Source organism: Acomys russatus, chromosome 10, assembly GCF_903995435.1.
Source record: "Acomys russatus chromosome 10, mAcoRus1.1, whole genome shotgun sequence".
Lineage (NCBI taxonomy): Eukaryota > Metazoa > Chordata > Mammalia > Rodentia > Muridae > Acomys > Acomys russatus.
The window spans coordinates 63334469-63353312 of NC_067146.1; the positions used below are offsets into that span (position 1 = coordinate 63334469).

Genomic DNA, 18844 nt, shown 5'->3' on the forward strand with positions numbered 1-18844 from the left:
TTTGTTTGCTTTGCTGCTGTTGTTTTGTTTGGTTTGGTTGTTCAGACACAGTATTGCTATGAGGCCCTGGAGCTGATGATCTTCTGATTACTTATCTCTGCCTTCTGGATGCTTGCCTTAGAGCATACACAGCAAAGTCTGACTCCCAGGCTTATGGACATTTTTTTTAGTATCTGATGGCTTTAAAGTCTATAAAATACAGTGGAATAGAGAGTTTCATTTTTTTTTTTTTTCTGCCATTGTTGTTTATTTGGTTTGGTTCTGGTTTTGGGGATTTTTGTTTCTTTGTTTGTTTGTTTTTGTTTTCGTTTGAGACAGGTTTTCTCTGTATAGTCCTGGATGGAACTATAGATTTACTCTGTAGACCAGGCAAGCCTTGAACTCAGAGATCCACCAGCCTCTGCCTTTTGAGTTCAGAGATTAAAGGCATGAGCCACCACACCTAGAGACAATTTTAGTTTTATTCTCCTTCAACTTATTGACATTTTTCAGCATTATCAACTTAATTCCCTAATGTAAAAAATGAACAGAAGACCTTTCTTTTTACTGGTTTGCTTTGAAGGAACATGCATGCTCTCCTCCACCTAAATAGTGATGCTCTGTTGCTTCACTGCCTTTCTCAGAATTTATTGCTACTGATGGCTTAGGATCTAGACTAGTCTGTCATAACACAAAAAAATGAAGTTTGATGAGTAATTTCTAAAATGCTAACTTTTTCTGAATGTGTAATAACTTTTAACTTTATCCATGATAGATAGAGTAGGCCAAATAAACCAAAGTTTTTATTATACTTTATTCCAAAGACTGCATGAAAGACCATCTCTGCTAGAGAGAACAGGCATGGAGGAAAGAAAGTGAATGATACAGGCTGAGATGAGGAATTGATAGACATTATTTCCTGGCGTGTTACACATTTATAAAGGAGCATGAGGTGGGGATGTTAATGTTAGCAAGAGGGCCAGAGATAGCATAAGAGGAGGAGTGGGGCAGACGTGCTGGCACATGCCTTCATTCCCAGCACTTAAGAGGCAGAGGGATGAAGATCTCTGTGAATTTGTGGCCAGTGTGGTCTACATAGTTTGCCTGAGAAATACCTGCATTAAGGTGACACGGTCCTTCTTCAATAATACATTAGGTTCAGTTTTTTAATAAAGTTTTTGTCACATTTATGGATGAATATTATGTCATAAAATATTAATATTATGGTTCTTAAAATCAAAATAAATTTGTATGTTTTTAATATTTGAAATCTGTAAATATTTATGCTATAGTTTATGTTTATACTTGGAATTCTAAATAGAATGCTACCCTTGTTTGATTAATATGACAAAGATAAATAGAACTCTAAATTCTGAAGTAACAATATTTTTCCTTCAAAGAGTCTGTTTTAGTTGAGGTTAACAGCATGTCTGAACTGAAAAAATAGTTGAGAAATCCTATGTACAAAACTGGTTTCAACTACAGAAGTTTTAAATTTCAACGTGTCAGATGTAATATATGTATATAAGAACAAGTAGAGATAAACAACATGCATTATTCTTGTTAATTTCTTTACTAATACGGATCTTGTTTTCCCTCTTTATTATGATTAGTGGCTGTTCTTAGTTTTAAAATCACTAGTCTACATCACGACTAATCAGCCTCAACTTACTCCCGTTTCCACTTTACGCTTCCCAATTACATTGGTTACCAGTGGGTTGGCTGAATATGCTTGTTTTTCATCAATATTCTTTTATTCAAAGTATCTTCTTATAGTGGATAATTATAACTAGTGGATATATATGTGTATACAAATATATATGCAATAGTGGATACATGTAACCTTCACCTAAAGCTAGCATGCGGCACTTCATGTAGATAGACTTAAGTAGTCTGTGATTTGTCCAGACCATAGATTTATATGGAAAAATCTTCAGAACCTTGACAAAAATGCACAGAGGAAAACTATTTTAATGTCTTGAAGTTTGTTTCACATCATCGTACTGAGAAATTCCTTTTTTTATTTTTGTTTTGTTTTTGTTTTTTTCCAGACAGAGTTTCTCTGTGTATCTCCTTGGTTGTCCTGGACTTACTTTGTAGATGAGGTTGGCCTTGAACTCACAGTGATCCACCTGCCTCTGCTTTCCCTGGGATCAAAGGTGTGCAGCACCATGCTCAGCTGAGAAATTCTTAATGTTTCTTGGTACTCTCCTTATGTTTACACCAAGAATGCATGCTGACATTTTTGTTTCAAATAAAATATCTTTGGCATTAGGAAAAAAATTCTATTAGATAGTAAATTAGATTTTATAGCTCTGAGATTCCATGTCCTGAAACTCAGAGACTGTGTCATGGCACTTATGCAAGATTTGTTTCATGTATATACATACATATATATGCATGTACATGAACATTCTGAGATTGTTGCCATTGTCTCTATGTGAAGACTTCCAGAAACACCAAAAACAAACACATCAAAAACGCTGAAGATGTGCCAAGCGAATGCTGTGTACCTACTGATGATGTAATCCTGCAAAGCTTTGAGTTAGGCACATTTAACTCTCATTCATTTTATAGGAGATGAAACAGAGGCTCAGGTTAAAAAATAAGCACTGGTCACACAACAGGCTGAGGAAGAGTCAGGTGTAGAGTCATCAATCTTGTTTGTAACACTATATAATCTACTTCAAACCAATAGTTTTAATTAATTTAAGAATGAGTTTAATTAGTTCTTTTCCAGATTGCTGGAGTGAGGATAGACTTTTTATGTCATGAGGCATGGTCGAGCTATGGAGTGTAGACAGTCTCCAGCTGCACATCTTCCTGCCTAAGTTTGAGTCTGGGAGAACAGGCAAGTGTTACCAAGAAAGAGAGAGGAGGGTGCTTTCAGTGAGATAGCTGAAAACTCTCAAGTTAGAGAAGGGACTCAAAAAGCTCCAGCTGAAGTGCCTGACCACGGCACAAACTATGGCTATAAAATGATTTCCTTATTGAAACAGCTTTGGCTGCTCCCCTGCTTGCATGTGCTATTAACCTTGTCACATTAACATTTGTGGTTAATATGTTACATAAATGTAACTACAATAAAACTGATCCTGTAGGAAACCCAAAAGCAGATAAAAGTAGTTTTTAATTGATTTGGTTTCAGGTATCACTGGCTGTCCTGATACTCACTATGTAGGGTTTAAATTTTTATGTAAGGATTAAAAAAATTTTTTTGGCAATGATATTTCTGTTTGTTTTTATGGTACTGGGAATTGCAACTAGGGCCCTGTCACGTCAGCCAGCACTGTATCACTGAGCTACATACACAGCCTAGCAACTGGGTGTTAATATCTTCTTATGGTTAAGCCTTTTGACACTCCTGCAAGATTTGTTTGATATGAAACAAAAATAAAGAATTAATATAGAATCCAAAGCTTGACACGTATTCCTTGTTGCTTGTTCTTGTTCAAATACCCTCAGTTCCTGTGACAGCCTTGAGTTGGCCTTTATTGCCCAAGATAAAAAGATACATCTCAGTTTAGAAGTGTCCAGCATTACAGATTTAATTGAATTGGTAAGTGAGCAGGGGATGACAGGCATAGGGGATACTCTAGCGAGACTTAACAGCACTGTTAACTGTCTCTGAACTCTTAAAATCTATGCTATGCAATTCTTCCTGGTACTTTCTGCTTGAAATAATTTTAGTTACTTTCTCTGTAAAGTACCTTGTTTGTACACACCTTAAGAAGATCCCTAGAATACCTAATTCATACTTTATTTTCCAAGTCAAGTCTTCAGTTAGAAAAAATGTGAAATAATTGTTTCCTATATGTTGACCTTGTAAACTGCGTGAAGTGTGTTCTCTTTCTGTTACCTTCCTACCATATAACCAGAAAAGTAACTGATTACACAAGTCTTTTTTCCTACCGGATATGCCATTTATAATATATATTAAATAGCATTTTATAAGAAAAATTAACAAATAAGTATTCATAAATCTTCTTAAAATTTCAGTCATTTGTAAATCAGGTTGGTTATATAGAGAGGTCTATAAATTATCCTCCATTCAAAAGTCTGTGATTTTAATCATGTTATTTTAATTGAGTGAGGCGGTAAATTTGAAATAAAATAACAAGACGTAGGTGGCAACAGATGTTCTGTCAGTGCACTGGCTTCAGTGTATACTGTACATTCATCATGCTTAACTGTCTTCAGCTGCAGCAGACTGACTTGCAGGAACAGGGACTCTGCACATTCAAGGGCATCACACAAAGGAAGCAGTCGGGTGGTCTTTTCAAATAGGTTTTAACAATGCAATTTACTCTGCTGATTCTGTGTCCCGCGATTGTAACTGTATTATTTCAAATTACATTTTATAGAAGTTACTATTAAAATTTACAGTACTTATAGGTTTTCTTCCTTACTCCTTCTTTAAAAAACTTGGTCACTCATGTGTCTTTGCACATGAAAAATATCTCACCCCAGTAAAATGAAATATCTTATTTGTTAGCCTGGATTTCATTTTAAAACATCTGTTAAAAAAAAAAAAGCTGTTTGAAAGTCTCATATAATGGTTTAATTAATTTTTCTAGATAGCTACAGATACTATGGAATCAGGATGATTACTTTTCTAAACAAAACACAACTTAGGCACAGTCCATGTTATATACAACAGAGACTAATTTAACAGCTACTGCAGTAGCTTCTACATATGTTTTAGATTATTATTGAGCATTAACATATATGAACCAAAAAATAAGAGGGGACAGGCGATGGCAGGATCGTATAATCTGAACATTTCCTCTATGAAGGCTTATGAGAACATGTGTGGGGAAGGAACAGTGCGACAAGGAGAGCATTCAGGGAAGGTTAGAGACTGAAGTGGAAGTCAATACACAGATGACAACAAATGGTAAGAGGAAGGAAGAAGGGAGGACAAAGAGGTAGAAGAAGAAAGGAGGAGGAAGAAAAGGGAAGATCGCAGGTAAAGAACAGGAGGAAGATGGAGAAGAGAAACAAGTGTGTGTGTGGTGGACTGGGTGGTTGTTGTTGGTGGGGCACTGCAGAGAAACAGGACAGGGAAGTAAGACCCCAGACCTCCTTCTCAGGGGGTGCCAGACCTCTGAGCATGGAGAAGCTGCAGAGCAGAGAGAGGTCTTCCTACCCTGCCTCAGGCTGGCTGTCACAGAAAGCCAGACAGGAATTGGAGTGTTCTTGTTAGTGAGACCTGGGAGAGACCTTTAGGTCTGGAAGGCTCTTGGGCTCTACAAATGTATTAGTCTGGGTCGTATGGCTACTGGGTCTGTGGTTGCCGGGAAAGTGATGGCAGTTTGAGAAGCAACCAGCGAAGATCAAAAACCTCCCCAGGACACAGGCTGTTGGATGTAGAGGGCAACATAAGAGAAAAGATGTGGGAAAGGAAAAAGAATTAGGTTTTCTGCTTTTTCACTGACATGCTTAGAAATCTACTCTGTGATTCTGTTGCTGTGGCCTGAGCTCGAAGTCCCTCAGCCTGCTTCAGGAAAGAAAGTGTAAGAGTTTCTCTTAACTGAAGGCAGAAGCATGGAGCTGAGCACGTGTCTTTCTTCTAAGCATCTTCCCCTAAATCTACTTATTCATGAATTTTCCTGTGAGCATAGCACCCTCCCCAAGAACAGACACATGCTGAAATCCATACATTTTTCTGTAGATAGAAATTTCTTTCCTTTTGTCTTTTCAAAAGCTGTATTTGGACAAAGAGAAGTATATGTCGTTTGAGGTCATTTCCTCATCAATATTTATAAAACTGTACTTTCTGTTCAGACTATACTAAAGTCAGTATGGGTTTGTTTTAAAGCCACAATTCTCAGTAATAATTTCTTCTACAAGACAGCTGAGATTTCCTATAACACTGTCTTCATTAACCCTTGAGGGACACAGGAAAAGTGTCCATTGCCAGTTTCCCTCACGTATCCAGCACCAATGCTGGCTCTATTATTGACATTATACCTGTTTCAGCCACCTGTGTTTTCTGTTTTAACCTCTCTCTCAGGGTCTCAGGGAATGTACTGAACCACCAACTCATTGATAATCTCTTTAAAGCAGGAAACCATTAAAAGCAACTGTAAAGGAATAGTACATTTTCTCTTGTTATACAAATTACCTCACTTTAAAAAAATAAGAGTGGTAAAATGAGAACCCAGTGACAAAGAAAGTTTGAAGCTGAAGCAGCCTTCTGCCCTTCGGTCTGCTTTATGAGGTCACAGTTGAGCCAATCAGAACAACAACTTTACAAAGTCCAAAGGACAATGGCTTAGGGTTGTTTCAAGACAACATTATAGATTTACCAAGTGGCAGATGGAATGGGTGCACAATGATTAAAACTTCCTCTGCCAGCTGGTGCAGTGGCACATGCCTACTGTCTCAGTATGTTAAAGGTCGAAGCAGGAGGATTGCTGAAAGTCAGAGGCCATTGTGAGCTCCAGTACACTGTGCTACATATGCAGACTCTGTCTCAAAACGAAGATTTCCCGGTCTCTCTTATTTGGCTGGAGAGAAGTTGACGAACTGGTTCCAACATTTCCATTCCTTTTCTGTCTTTTACACTCACTACCTCTGGATGAATTTGGCTGCAGCTCAAGCTCAACACTGATCAACACAGCTGCCTTTGCCTTCCTCCCTTCTTTTCATCATCATCCTTCTCTTTCTTCCACTCTTCCTCTACTTTCTCTTTGTTCCTGTTCTGTTTGTGGCAGGAGAGTGGAGTCTCCAGACTGCAGCATCAAGAGTCTCATAAAAGAAGCTGTTCAGGTATAGGAAAGATTAGCATCTCTAGCCAACAACAGGGACAAGTTTGGAAAAAAATTGAATTAAATTCTGCATAATTAATTAAATGGAAAGGAGTCATTTTTGGGGAACTCTTGGCCTTTTGAGCACAGCTTGCTCACAGAGGCACAATCAGGGACTTTGTCCATTGGGGGACATGGCATACCTTATTGACAAAACTGTGAGGACATGTAAAGGCCACAGCTGCAAGATACAGCAACTGCAAAATGAAAACACGATACAATTTGCTTTCCTCGTAACAGGCTTAAGTTTCTATTAGTGTGGACAAGAGAATAGCTAAAATGTAAATGAATTCCTCCTGTAGACTAAGAACAATCAGGAGCATTAGGGGCTGTGAATTACAATGTGTCTCCATTACAGTGAGTAAGTTGAACTTTCCTAGAAAAAACTTCACAGTTTGATAAACTTACAAATTCCAAAAGTTCTATTCATGATCTGTGATCTTTCTTCTTTACCTTCATTCATAGCATGCTCTTTGTATGTGGCTGGTGATATCAATGTTTCCCCCTTAGCTAGAGAATGAAGAACTTCGTTGGCATGCCCTTCTGTTATCTGTCATGCTCTGTGGCATGTTGGCCTTATTATTCTTTAGACCCAGCTATGGAATACATAGGAATATTGCTGAGTTCTTTAACTTGTGTCATTCAACTTTAGAAGGACAGCTTGTCCATAGATGTCCATAGTGCCTTTAGTAGACATGGGTATGTTGCTCATGATGTTTTTCCTTTCTCAATGACATGTTCTGCTTGGAGTGCACCACATGGGAAGAAAAAAAGCCACAGTTACTCAGAAACGCAGCAGCAGTTACCTCTCTTCCTGCTCCCTTTCATTATGTGGAACAGAGTTGTTTGTTTTTAGCAGAGTGCGGTGACAGGGAACAGCGCAGCAGTGACCCATTAGTATTCCAATCATTTGGAGGAATTAGAATTAGAGTTTATGAAACAGAATCATGATTTAAGCCTTTAATAGCAAGACTTAGAAAGGGCAATGAAAGTCACATTAAAAAGGCATGAAACCTCTGGAGGATTTTTGAGTTTCTTCTACAGAATAATTTCCATACTATTTAACTGCCTCATCAGCAGAAATAAAGGGTTATAAACATTAGTTAAATAGCAAATCTACAGAGAAATAGAAATAGCCAGTAGTTGCAAAGTGGACGCTTATAGAAGCATCTTTGTGAGACATTCTTTGTAAGAGCAAACTGGAGACCAACTGACTTAAGGGACTTACAGAGACTGAAGCACCAACCAAGGACCATGCATGGACTGGACCTAGGCCCCTGCACAGGTATAGCAGATGGGCAGCTCAGTCTTTGTGTGGGTCCCTTAGCAAGGGCAGCAGAAGCTGCCTCTGACATAGACTCTGTTGCCTGCTTTTAAATCATTTCCCTCTGGCGGGGCTGCATTGCCTGGCCTCAGTGGAAGAGGTGACCTCGGTTCTAATGCAAACTGATGAGCTGGTGTGTGTGTGTGTGTGTGTGTGTGTGTGTGTGTGTGTGTGTGTGTGTGTGTGTGTGTGTGGTGGGGGATGGGCTGCCCTTTTCTGAGGAGTAAGGGAAGAGGCTATAGGGGAAAGAGAAGAGGAGAGAATGGGACTGGGAGGAGAGGAGGGAGGGGACTATAATCTGGATGTAAAGTGACTTAAAAAAGAAGGACTTTGGTTCATGGCAATAAATTGAAACAAATTAGAATAGTAAGAAAGGCACATGTTTTTGATGCATATATAACTAAAGCTAGGTACATTGTCTAAATTTAGTGTTTTCCTCATGAATTATGTATCTAAATACCTTAAATTACTTTAGAAATGGCTAGTAGTAGAAATGTTCCCTTATGAATGTTTTCTGGCAAATGTTTGTCACTCTCAATCCACAGATATCATGTAGATGACCAAGTATGCAAGTGGTGCTCTTTATACATGTTGTATGCAGCTATGAGGCTGATTCTAATGATGTTGATAGGAGGAATAAGCAGGAAATAAATTATAAGACAGAAAAAAATAAAAATTAGTTGTCATTGTTGGTATTCTGCTCGAAATGGACTTCAACAGTAGTGGCAGTAAGCAGAGTTGAGCAGTCCTGAGAAGGCACATGCTCAGAGCAGCATGGTGCGATATTTTCACTGTTGAGCAAAGTTGGTGTCTACTTTATATCCCCCAAAGAAAACCTGAGTAACAGAATTGAACTAACACCAACCCCTAGACCATGTCACTTAACATTTTCAGTGTCATTTTGAGAGGGAGTGGCATAGAATTGTGTCAGTCGAAGTCATGAGGAACTCTGTTATACCCAGGGTGTAGTACATGTAAACAGTTTACAACTTAGGAGAAAAGGGATTTTGAGTACCATTCTTTACATTGCTGCATTGGGGACCTGGTCCTGTGAATGACATGTTTGTTCCCTTTAGAAGTTTGTGTATTGAAACTTCACTCCAATAGAATGTGATTGGAGATAAATACTTCAGAACGAGATTGTGTTTAAAGGAGACCATACATTATGCAAGAGTGGGCTTAGTGTGAGACAGTGACAAGGGACTCATTATGTCTATGTTCCTGGCCCAGAACTCATTATGCAACCCAGGCTGGCCTTGAACTTGTGACCTCCCGCCTCAGCCTTGCAAGTGCTGTGATTACCGGTGTGTACTACCACACCTTGCTGGGCTAAGGCCCTTCTAAGGGAAAGAGCAGAGTTCTTCAATCCACACCCTCTCCATGTAAAGGCAGCCTGAAAAGATTTCTGTAAGCTGAGGAGCAGCCCTTACCAGACACCAAATGTGCTGGCACCTACTAACCCTCAGCACTGGAGGACTATCTGCTGTGTAAGCCTGAAGCCAGTAGGACTTCCGCGGGGTAGCCAGAGCTAAGACAATTGTTATCTGGAAAATGTTTTATTAAAACCTGGGTTTTATGGTCAGGTTTAGCCACACATGCCTATAATTCCTGTATATTAGGAGGCTACGGCAGGAAGTAACAAGCTTGAGGCAAGTCTAGGATAGATTGTGACCCTGTCTCAGAAAACCAAACATGGAACAAAAATCAAATGAAAACTATCATCCCTACCACCAACAGAAACCCCCTAGGCAAACCTCTGGGCTTTTACAACCTGTGATGGAATTCATCTGTAAATCATAACATATCCCAAATTTGGACTTCTTCCAGAGTTTTGTCTTTAATTGGAATGCCAACTGAGACAAACAAATGCAAATTCATTGCATTGGATGGCAGCAGAGTTCATGGAGAATTGTTGATGGGCTGTGGTTCAGGTACTGAGTGATGGTGCTGGAAAAACCAACCTCTGCAGGACAGAGGCAGCTTGTGGGTGAAGCCAGAGAGCACTGACTAAGTAGCACATGCTGGCGAGGCAGGCCTATATTTCACTTTAATGTGTCTCGAGTGTACCCCATGATAACAGATGGGAGGTAAATACTTTTGATAGATGACATTTTTGCTACATTTGAAATTGGCTTTGATGATGACAGGACGCTACTCACTATTTTTCTAGCATGAGGAGAGACACACTAATAAAATTGTTGTTTTTCACTGAAGGAACTGAGGCACCCTCCTGCTATGTTCAGACTTAGCTGACAGTGTCTGACAAACCTTGTACATTGTATGTTCGTATGCAATTTATCTAGATTCAGAATAATTAAATTATATATAAACGAGTGATAATTTGTTACACATAAACAATATGAAATATTTTATGTAAATATTTAATGTGGAAATATCATATGAATGACATTTTATATATATGAAGTATATAAGACATAAAGCATATATTTGTATAATTTAACTGAATATTTACAAATTAGATTTCTTCGAAGTAGTATTTTTTGAGCAAATAATGAAAACAACACCAAGAAGAATACATAGCCAGCCAAAAAAATCTGCATGCTGTATTTGAATCATTTGTTAGTATTTAAATAAATTTATTTCATTCTTCCGAAATGAGATGTTTTTCCTTTGGACTGGTAAAATAGTATGAAAAAGAACAAACTTAGATACCAATGGTTCTTACTATGTACTTGTTTAATTAATTACTTGTGTATGTATGTGTGCTGGGGTGCATGGAGGTACACCGTGTGCATGCAGGAGCCATCAGATGCCAGAAGAGCACATCAGATCTCAAGGGACTGGGGCGATAGGGGGTTGTGAGCTGCCATGCGGGTTCTGAGAAATGGACCAGATCCTCGGCAAAGGCAGAAATAGCTCTTTACCAAACTGCCAGATCTCCAGGCCTAACAAAGGATTTTTAAAGTATGAATCTCAAGGCCTGGACTATAAGTTTGGTCAAAGGCACAGAAGAAAGAGGAGTGCTTACTAAGGCAAACCTTTTCTTCCTTTCTTCCAGAGTGGTCATGAAGCAGGCCTTGAGGAACACCTTCCTGACTCTGGGAGCTGTAACCAATTCAGCATGTGTTTGTACTGACTTACAGGATATTTGCTTTTAGATTATGTTATAGATTGCTTTTAAGACCGATCATATTATCTTTTAAGTATGAATGAGAGAATGGCGTCAGCAGGCAGAGTCTGGAAAAAAAATCTCTGGAGCCTGTGGGGCAGAAAGGCATGACGAGGGTCTCTGCGACCAACTCTGTGGAGGGAGGAGAAAGAAGCTCACTGAACACCGCCCCGCCCCGTGCTGGCCTTTACTACTATCTGAATGTTTATCATGACAGAAAGTTGCTTAAATCATACTTGTTAACCTTTAAAACACCACCAAGCAAATCCAAGCAACTTGAGCTTGTTGCGCGACCTCTTAGCTACTGGTGACAGTGTTATCTTACTTTATATTCCACAAATATGTAAACAAAAATTAATGTTAATCCTTAAAGTTCCAAACACCCACACCCCAGCTAATGCTACAAGTCAGTTACTTAATTAGAGAACTCACGGCTCAGTAGGGCCTGTTGAGCGCTTTCCTTCCTTGCTTTTGAGTTCAGAAAAGTAGAGCACTGACACTATTGACACAGACACTGAAAATGCATGTGGAAAAGGGGGAAAAAGTATATTTACTCACTATTTGAAGAAACAATAAACATCTTAATTATGATACATTTTTATTCATGGACTACGGAAAGTATTTACTTCCTGAATGTTCTTAAACACCACTGATTGATATGCAATCAGAGAGAAATCAGCGAAGCCTTTAGGGTTCAGCTTCTAGGTCACACTCTCGCACCTATAGCCCCGATCTGCTCTGAGTATGCCTAGGGGCTCCATATGTGCAAGGCTCCCTTGCAGTATTGGCTACAGCTCACAGCATTCTGCGTCACTCTTTCACTGGTCATAGGTGCTGTAATGTGTTTGTCTAAGGATTTCTTTTTATTTGTCCACTGTATGGATACATAGATTTTTATTTGTCTGTTGGACACATGGGTGGCATACTGCTTTGAGGTACCATGAATAAAGCTGCTATGAGCATTTGTCTGTATTCCCGATATAGAAATATGCTTCTAATTTTTTTATAAATATGAAAATATTTCAAGTGTCTATTATATGAAAATGATATTTTCATTTTAAAAGCTGTAGAGCTTTGATGAGGGTATGTGAAGCAGTTTTATACCAATGGACTAGAGGTTGGTAGAAATGTTTAAAGGTTAACTTGTTAGTACTTAATTGAAATTAAAAAATGTTTATCATCTATCCAGACATTCATCCTTTCCTACACTGGAAAACCTCTAAGCTTCTGTGTGCCTCTGTTTCTCATGTGCAGAAAGAGGATGGCAACACATAATATGTATTTGATAGATTAATATATAATTAATGAAGGTATAGTGACCATAAAAATTCATTCATGATAAATGATGGTAACATAAAAAAATGTACTCATTATTTTTATTACTATTCATGAGAATATATTCAGAAATCTTTTGTCAACCATGAACAAAATACATTATTTTAAAAATATTATTCTAAAAATAATCGTAGCTCCATTGCTGCTGACATGACACCTTTCTACATGTCATGTGTTACTGTAGTCAATGAGACTGTCTATGCACGCGTATTCTTTGGAAGAAAACATAATAACCATCCCAGAATCCATTGCATCATACAGAATAGTAGTTACCCTTTTAAGAATAGGGGTGGGTCTGCATGCTCTAGTTTAGGTAGCTGAATAAGGGTTAGCAGTCTTAAAGTCCATTGGGGATGAATCTCTCTCATAATCAGCTGTAGTTCCCATCTCCTACTTTCCTAGTAACATGAGAAGGAAAACATCTCAACCCCCACCCCCTCCCCTCCAAGGACTCAGCATATTATATGGAAGGATGGTGGTGTCAGGGCTTTGTTGAGGCCTATTAAGGGAAAGCTGCTTCTCATGTCAAAACAATGAAATCTGAATTCTACCTTTGGCCCCAGGTGGAAACAGGATCTGCCTCAAAGATTAGAACATTACAAATATTATTGTGCCCTCCTTTAAGAATTATTCCACATAGGCTGCTAATCACCTTGTTAGGAGACCCCCACAGGAAAGTGATTCAGAAAAGACACGCCTTTACATGATAGGAATAATTATTTCCCTAATGGGATAAGGTACTTATATTTCCTTAAACCCTTCCCCCAAAGCAGTGCTCATTTCTTTCCCAAGACATTGAGTAAGACTCTCAAAAGAAACTTGACCTTCTTTACAGTAATTTTGCCCTACATTTCTATCCCTTATCAATTGTAATCCAGCCAAATGTTGCTCACAGTGATAAAGACCACCCAGTTCTGAAAGCAAACCTTCACACTCTACCAAAGTCTCACAGATGAGTATTGTGGAAATCACCTCAAAGAATAAGTTGGAAAAGTGATCAAGGGTGAATCCCAACACCAACCTAGGGCCTCCACATGCATGCTGACTCATGTGCAGAAACACACACACACACACGCACACATGAGAGAGAGAGAGAGAGAGAGAGACAGAGAGAGAGAGAGAGAGAGAGAGAGAGAGGGAAAGAGAGAGAAATGAAAAAGGAAGAAAAAGTGCATGATTTTTTCCCTTTTTTCTTCTCTGTCTTTTTCTACCTGACAGTTGTAGCTGCCCAAATGTACAGCTGTTACTTTTTTCTCAATCTTTAAAGAAATTCCACTTTCTTCAGAGTCCATCTTTAAATTCCTTTATTAACCATAAGAGTTCACAAAAGGAGACCTGAAATTTCCCACAACAATATAATAGAATCAAAAAGCATTCTACTTGTCTCTTTGTGGATGTTACATAATGGAGGCAGAGAAGTCGTGCACGTCGGAATCTATAGAGCGAGGGATAAATGTCCAGAGAGCGTAAGTTATGTCTCCATCTTCCATTTTTCACAAGACAATACTTAAGCATATCAGCATATCATATATTTCTAATTCACGTTTCTTAGTTTTGAACACAAATGCAAATGTTAGTATATAAAACTTACTAACCCAGCAGTAAAGCAAAAATAAAAGTTAAAAAAAATGAGATTTGTTTTTTTTTTTTTTTTTTTTTGTAAAAACTTTGAATTATTTACTGGAGTTGTTATTCTTTTTTTTTTTTTTTTTTTTTAAGGAGTTGTTATTCTTTTCCACTGTTAAATACAGAAAATATAACAAAAGATTCTTTGAAAAATCTTCTGGGACTGGCCATAGCATGTGGTTGACATTTTATTCTACACTGGGAAGACATGGTGAAGGAGCATGGGTAGGCATGCTTTCAGGAGCATGCACATTTGGTTTCTGTGCCTCTACATTTTCTTAGGAGAAAGGACCCCTTCCTGCACAAGCCATCCAAATCATTTCATGAAACAAACACTCAGGTTCTTAAATGACCTGTCTCACCTAGGGTAGAAATACCACAGCATAGCCGAGGCGCAGGCAGCATTGGAGAGGAGTTGACAGTGTCTCTCTCGGCCATACTTAGGTGCGGTATAACAAGTAACCACTAAATGTGGTCACAGGGGGATATTTGATTGGAATTGTCCCTTTTACAAGACGCAGCCACACTTCCTGCCCATAATTTAGTTCAAATAAGGCATCCCCGGTCAAAACTCTATCACAGTGTATTTCATTGTCAGTATTTTCAGACTCAAATCTAAGCTTGTCTACTCCATCAACCACTAAAAACCCCGAGATATGAGGACTGAATGACTCAATGGTGTATTTGAATATGTACACTCCAAGGTACGGAATTCTGAACTTGCCAGTGCTTGGGTTATAGGAGGCCCCATAGTTGACACCTAGATCGTTAAACAGGATAGGACCCGGTGCTGTCATTCCGTGAGTGTGAGATACGAAAAACGCCACCATCGGAGCATATCTGTAAGATCCTTTGGAAAAATCTGTCCAAGGAAAAACATGGCATGAGTTAGTTTTCAGGTTTTTATCTAGTTTTTCTTCCTAGCGTTCTCATTTTATCTCAGCCACACAGTCTCAGCAGAAGCACAAAGCTGTCTGTCAAACTGAACAATGGCCATGTGTTGGGGTGCCTGCCCCCACTGTGAGCTAACTAATGTGGAAACACTCAGTCTCCTGGAGCCTCAGTTTCTCCAATTAGACTAGGATTGATAGAGGCAATAGGCAAGTCTCTTGTAGAAATGCCTATAAGTCATTTGCATATTGTTTTGCTCTCCCTGGAGATAAAGGAATTCAAAATACTGCATGGTTATTATGGGATACCAGAATGTCCTGCAGGAACAGAAGCCTCCAGGATGGAGAGACAAGTTTCCATGATAATTTTTAGAGGAGGAGACTGGAGTGAAACAAAGCCATGCTCACCAAGGAGAAGCAGGCAAAATTGAGAATCTGTGTAATTAATGCCACAAACACTTAGGAAAGATTTACAATGGACTAAAATGTATTCTTGCATGCAGGAAAACAAACAAGGCCTGATTTGAAATAGTCTGTGACCACTAAAGATAGTATATTTTAATTGCTGCACATGTTTTCTTATTTAAAAGTCAGGAGTCCTGCATTAAAATTTGTTATTATTGTATGCGGTATGTGTGTGTGTATGTGTGCGTGTGCACGTGCGTGTGTGTTTAGGCCTTAGAACAGCTTCCAGGAGTTAATTCTCCCCTTTCCCTGTGTGATGTGAGCATCAAATGCAGGTGTCAGCTGCTGCCCTCCAGGACCTGTTCTTGCTGAGTAGCCTCAGGGACAGGGGTGCTACATTTCCACAATAATTGTACAGCACTACCAATCGACAAAAGTGAGGAAAAACATGACAGACAAGCTAACAAGGCACAAACGGCCTTTCACAAACATGTCCAGCATGTGTTTGTGTGACACCGAGAGGCATAGGAAGAGAATGGTTGTACCTGGTGCTATGGCATTTTCATCCTCCATCTTCACAGTGCAAGTGTCCCCCATGAAGGGGTGTCGGCAGGCGCAGGTGAAGCTGGTTACCCCACTGATGCACGTGCCCCCATTCTGGCAGGGGAAGCTGCTGCAGCTAGAATGTTCCTGTGCCCCTGAAAAGGAATCACAGCAAAACGAGATCATCTATTTTTTTCTCGAACCAGAGTTGTGCTGCAGGATGCTGAATTTGAGTCCTTAGACAGAAGCCACTCACCAGGGCGGGCGTGGGACTTAGTGCAGATCTCTTATCTCTGAAACTAATCAAGGTGGGCATGGGACTTTATGCAAAACCCTCAAGTATGGCCTCATTTTGGGATGCAAGGATAATTTTGTGACCAAGTGTATGTGAGTATGTTAAACTTTTGGTTACCTTTGGAAAAGATATGACTATCCAAATACAGGACTAATTATGTTTGAACTAGAAAAAAAAAAAAAAGGTTAAGGTTTCAAATCATTAGAGAAGAGAGACACCTTTTTATTTTCTTAAGGGTGTGTTATCCTTTAAGACATTTATGTGTTTGTGTGCACACCTGAGTGCATTTATGTGTGCTGTGTGTGTGAAGATCCTATTCATGCCAGCAGAGGGACTTGGATTCCCCGGGACTGGAGTTACAGGCATTTTGAGCTGCTTGGCATGAGTGCTGCGAACAGAACCAGTGTTCTCTACAGGAGTACGTGCACTTGTCTTCTGAGCCATCCTTCTAGCTCTACCTTTTAAACATTAAAAGAAACAAAACAAAAATATAAAAAATAAAAAAAAAAACTTCTCATATTTGATCACCTTAAATGAAAATGAAAATACTTATGGCTGACAAATTAAAGAGAACAATCTTAACACACAAATGTAATGACTTGTATTTATAGTTCATGAACGTTTCTGATGATAACACACAATGTAAGAATATTTCCATATTAAAAATGGAAAATATGATCAATGACACGAGCTGACAGCTCACTGAACTAAACCATGACAACTCTGCAGGTTTGTAAACATCTTCAATATTGCTTTGATCCATGACTTGCTGCTAGTAAGTAATAGTAAATTTAGCCATAATAAAAGCATGTTTATGTCAGGCAGCAAGATTTTTAAAATGACAAAGTATTCAGATACAATGATCTGACAAAAAGTGGAATTTAATAGTGCTGATTGATCATTAAATAGCCACATCTTTCAACTGGGTAATTTGGCCGTTCTCACCCGCCGTAGAGGACTCGTTTGCTTAGATCCATACATCTCCTCTGAGAGAACATGCTTATGCTAGACACCTTTGTCTATGTACACAAAGATCAATGCTCAAAGGGGCTTTTTATAATATTATTTCCATTTTAATTTAACTTAATCTAAAAAATTTAAACACAGCTTCCTAGTCAGTGACTACAAGAAGAGAAGCAACAGCAGCTAAAGAATGTGGGAGGACTTCATCACACTTACTTTCCTGTGGGAGAGGCTGTAGTTTGTACAGTACACACAAAACTACTTACTTTTGCTCCAACCTCAAGTTACAATAGCAGTTATCAACATAGTGCAAAATTATGTAAATTCAGAGAAAATGCGGGAAGAATCCTTCTGTCTTTGCCACAGTTACTGTTATGGCACCACCTTGTGGCAGTAATGTAAATTTAGAATTGACTCATTTCAAATTTTGTGATCATAGATCACTTAAATTTTGGATCCTGCATAGCCCCACTCTGTCCTTACGTATAAGGGCTGGACTCACATGTGAGGAAAATTACATTTGTGTGAGTCTGTATTGTTCTACTCACCTTAATGGCATCCAGTTCCATTTAGTTTTCTACATATGAATTATTATTATTATTGTTATTATTATTATTATTTTACAATTAAATAGACTTTCATTGCGTGTGTACATAAAACATTTTGTGTGTGTGTGTGTGTGTGTGTGTGTGTGTGTGTGTGTGTGTGTGCACGTGCAGGACAGAGGCTCATGTCCAGTGTCTTCCTTGATCACCCTCCACCTGGTTTTTTGACATGGGCTTTAATTAAACCCGTATCTCACTGATTTGGCTACTTGCCTGGCCATAGTCCCACAGTCTTCCTGCATCCTCCTTCCTGATTATGAGACTACAAGCACAAGCTGCTATGCCAGGCTATTTACATGAGTGCTGGGGATCTGAACTCAGGCCCTTATGCTTGTATGGCAGGCACTTTATTTACTGAGCCCCATACATTGCAGACAACATATTTTTTATGTACACAGATTTACATAAAGACACAAAAGACACAAATATATGTACACACATGCATATATATGTATTCAACAAATGCATGTTGACATATGTATATACACAAACTACATTTATAAAACCACAAATACATACCAATAAACACATAAAATACATACATAGAAATGCGTATATATACATGCATGCATATATACTTTAAACACAAACAGATGCCCATATACACTCATGCATACAGACATATACACAGACACAAATGCACACATGTGCACAACAGATGTACACACACAGTGAGATAGAGTGATATGTGAAAAAGCGCTGAGATGCAGGGTAGTTTTTAAATGTATTAACACTGAACTTTGCTAGATTAGAAGGAGTATCAGAAAAGGGAACGACACAACCTCTATAGAGCGCAACCTGGAGTTGAATGGCTGGATGAAATGAGGAACCTCTCCAGCTGGCTTCTAAAATTGCATGCTCTCTTTTGTTTAATAATTGTTTTGTGTATCTGTGTAGTCTCTGTTTCTAATTGTGTATTGGCGGTTCATTAAAAATG

The 18844-nt window shown here is 38.8% G+C and overlaps 1 protein-coding gene across 1 annotated transcript in view; it reads right to left on the reverse strand.

Moving 5' to 3' along the window:
* Positions 1 to 14608: 14608 nt before the first annotated feature.
* Mmrn1 (multimerin 1) overlaps positions 14609 to 18844 on the reverse strand; it is a 45234-nt gene continuing 40998 nt past the window's right edge. The window contains exons 7-8 of the mRNA XM_051152258.1: positions 16047 to 16199; positions 14609 to 15068 (exon numbers count right to left, since the gene is read on the reverse strand). Coding sequence (XP_051008215.1) covers positions 14647 to 15068; positions 16047 to 16199 — 575 coding nt within the window. The 3' untranslated portion in view covers positions 14609 to 14646. The remainder of the gene's footprint in view (positions 15069 to 16046; positions 16200 to 18844) is intronic.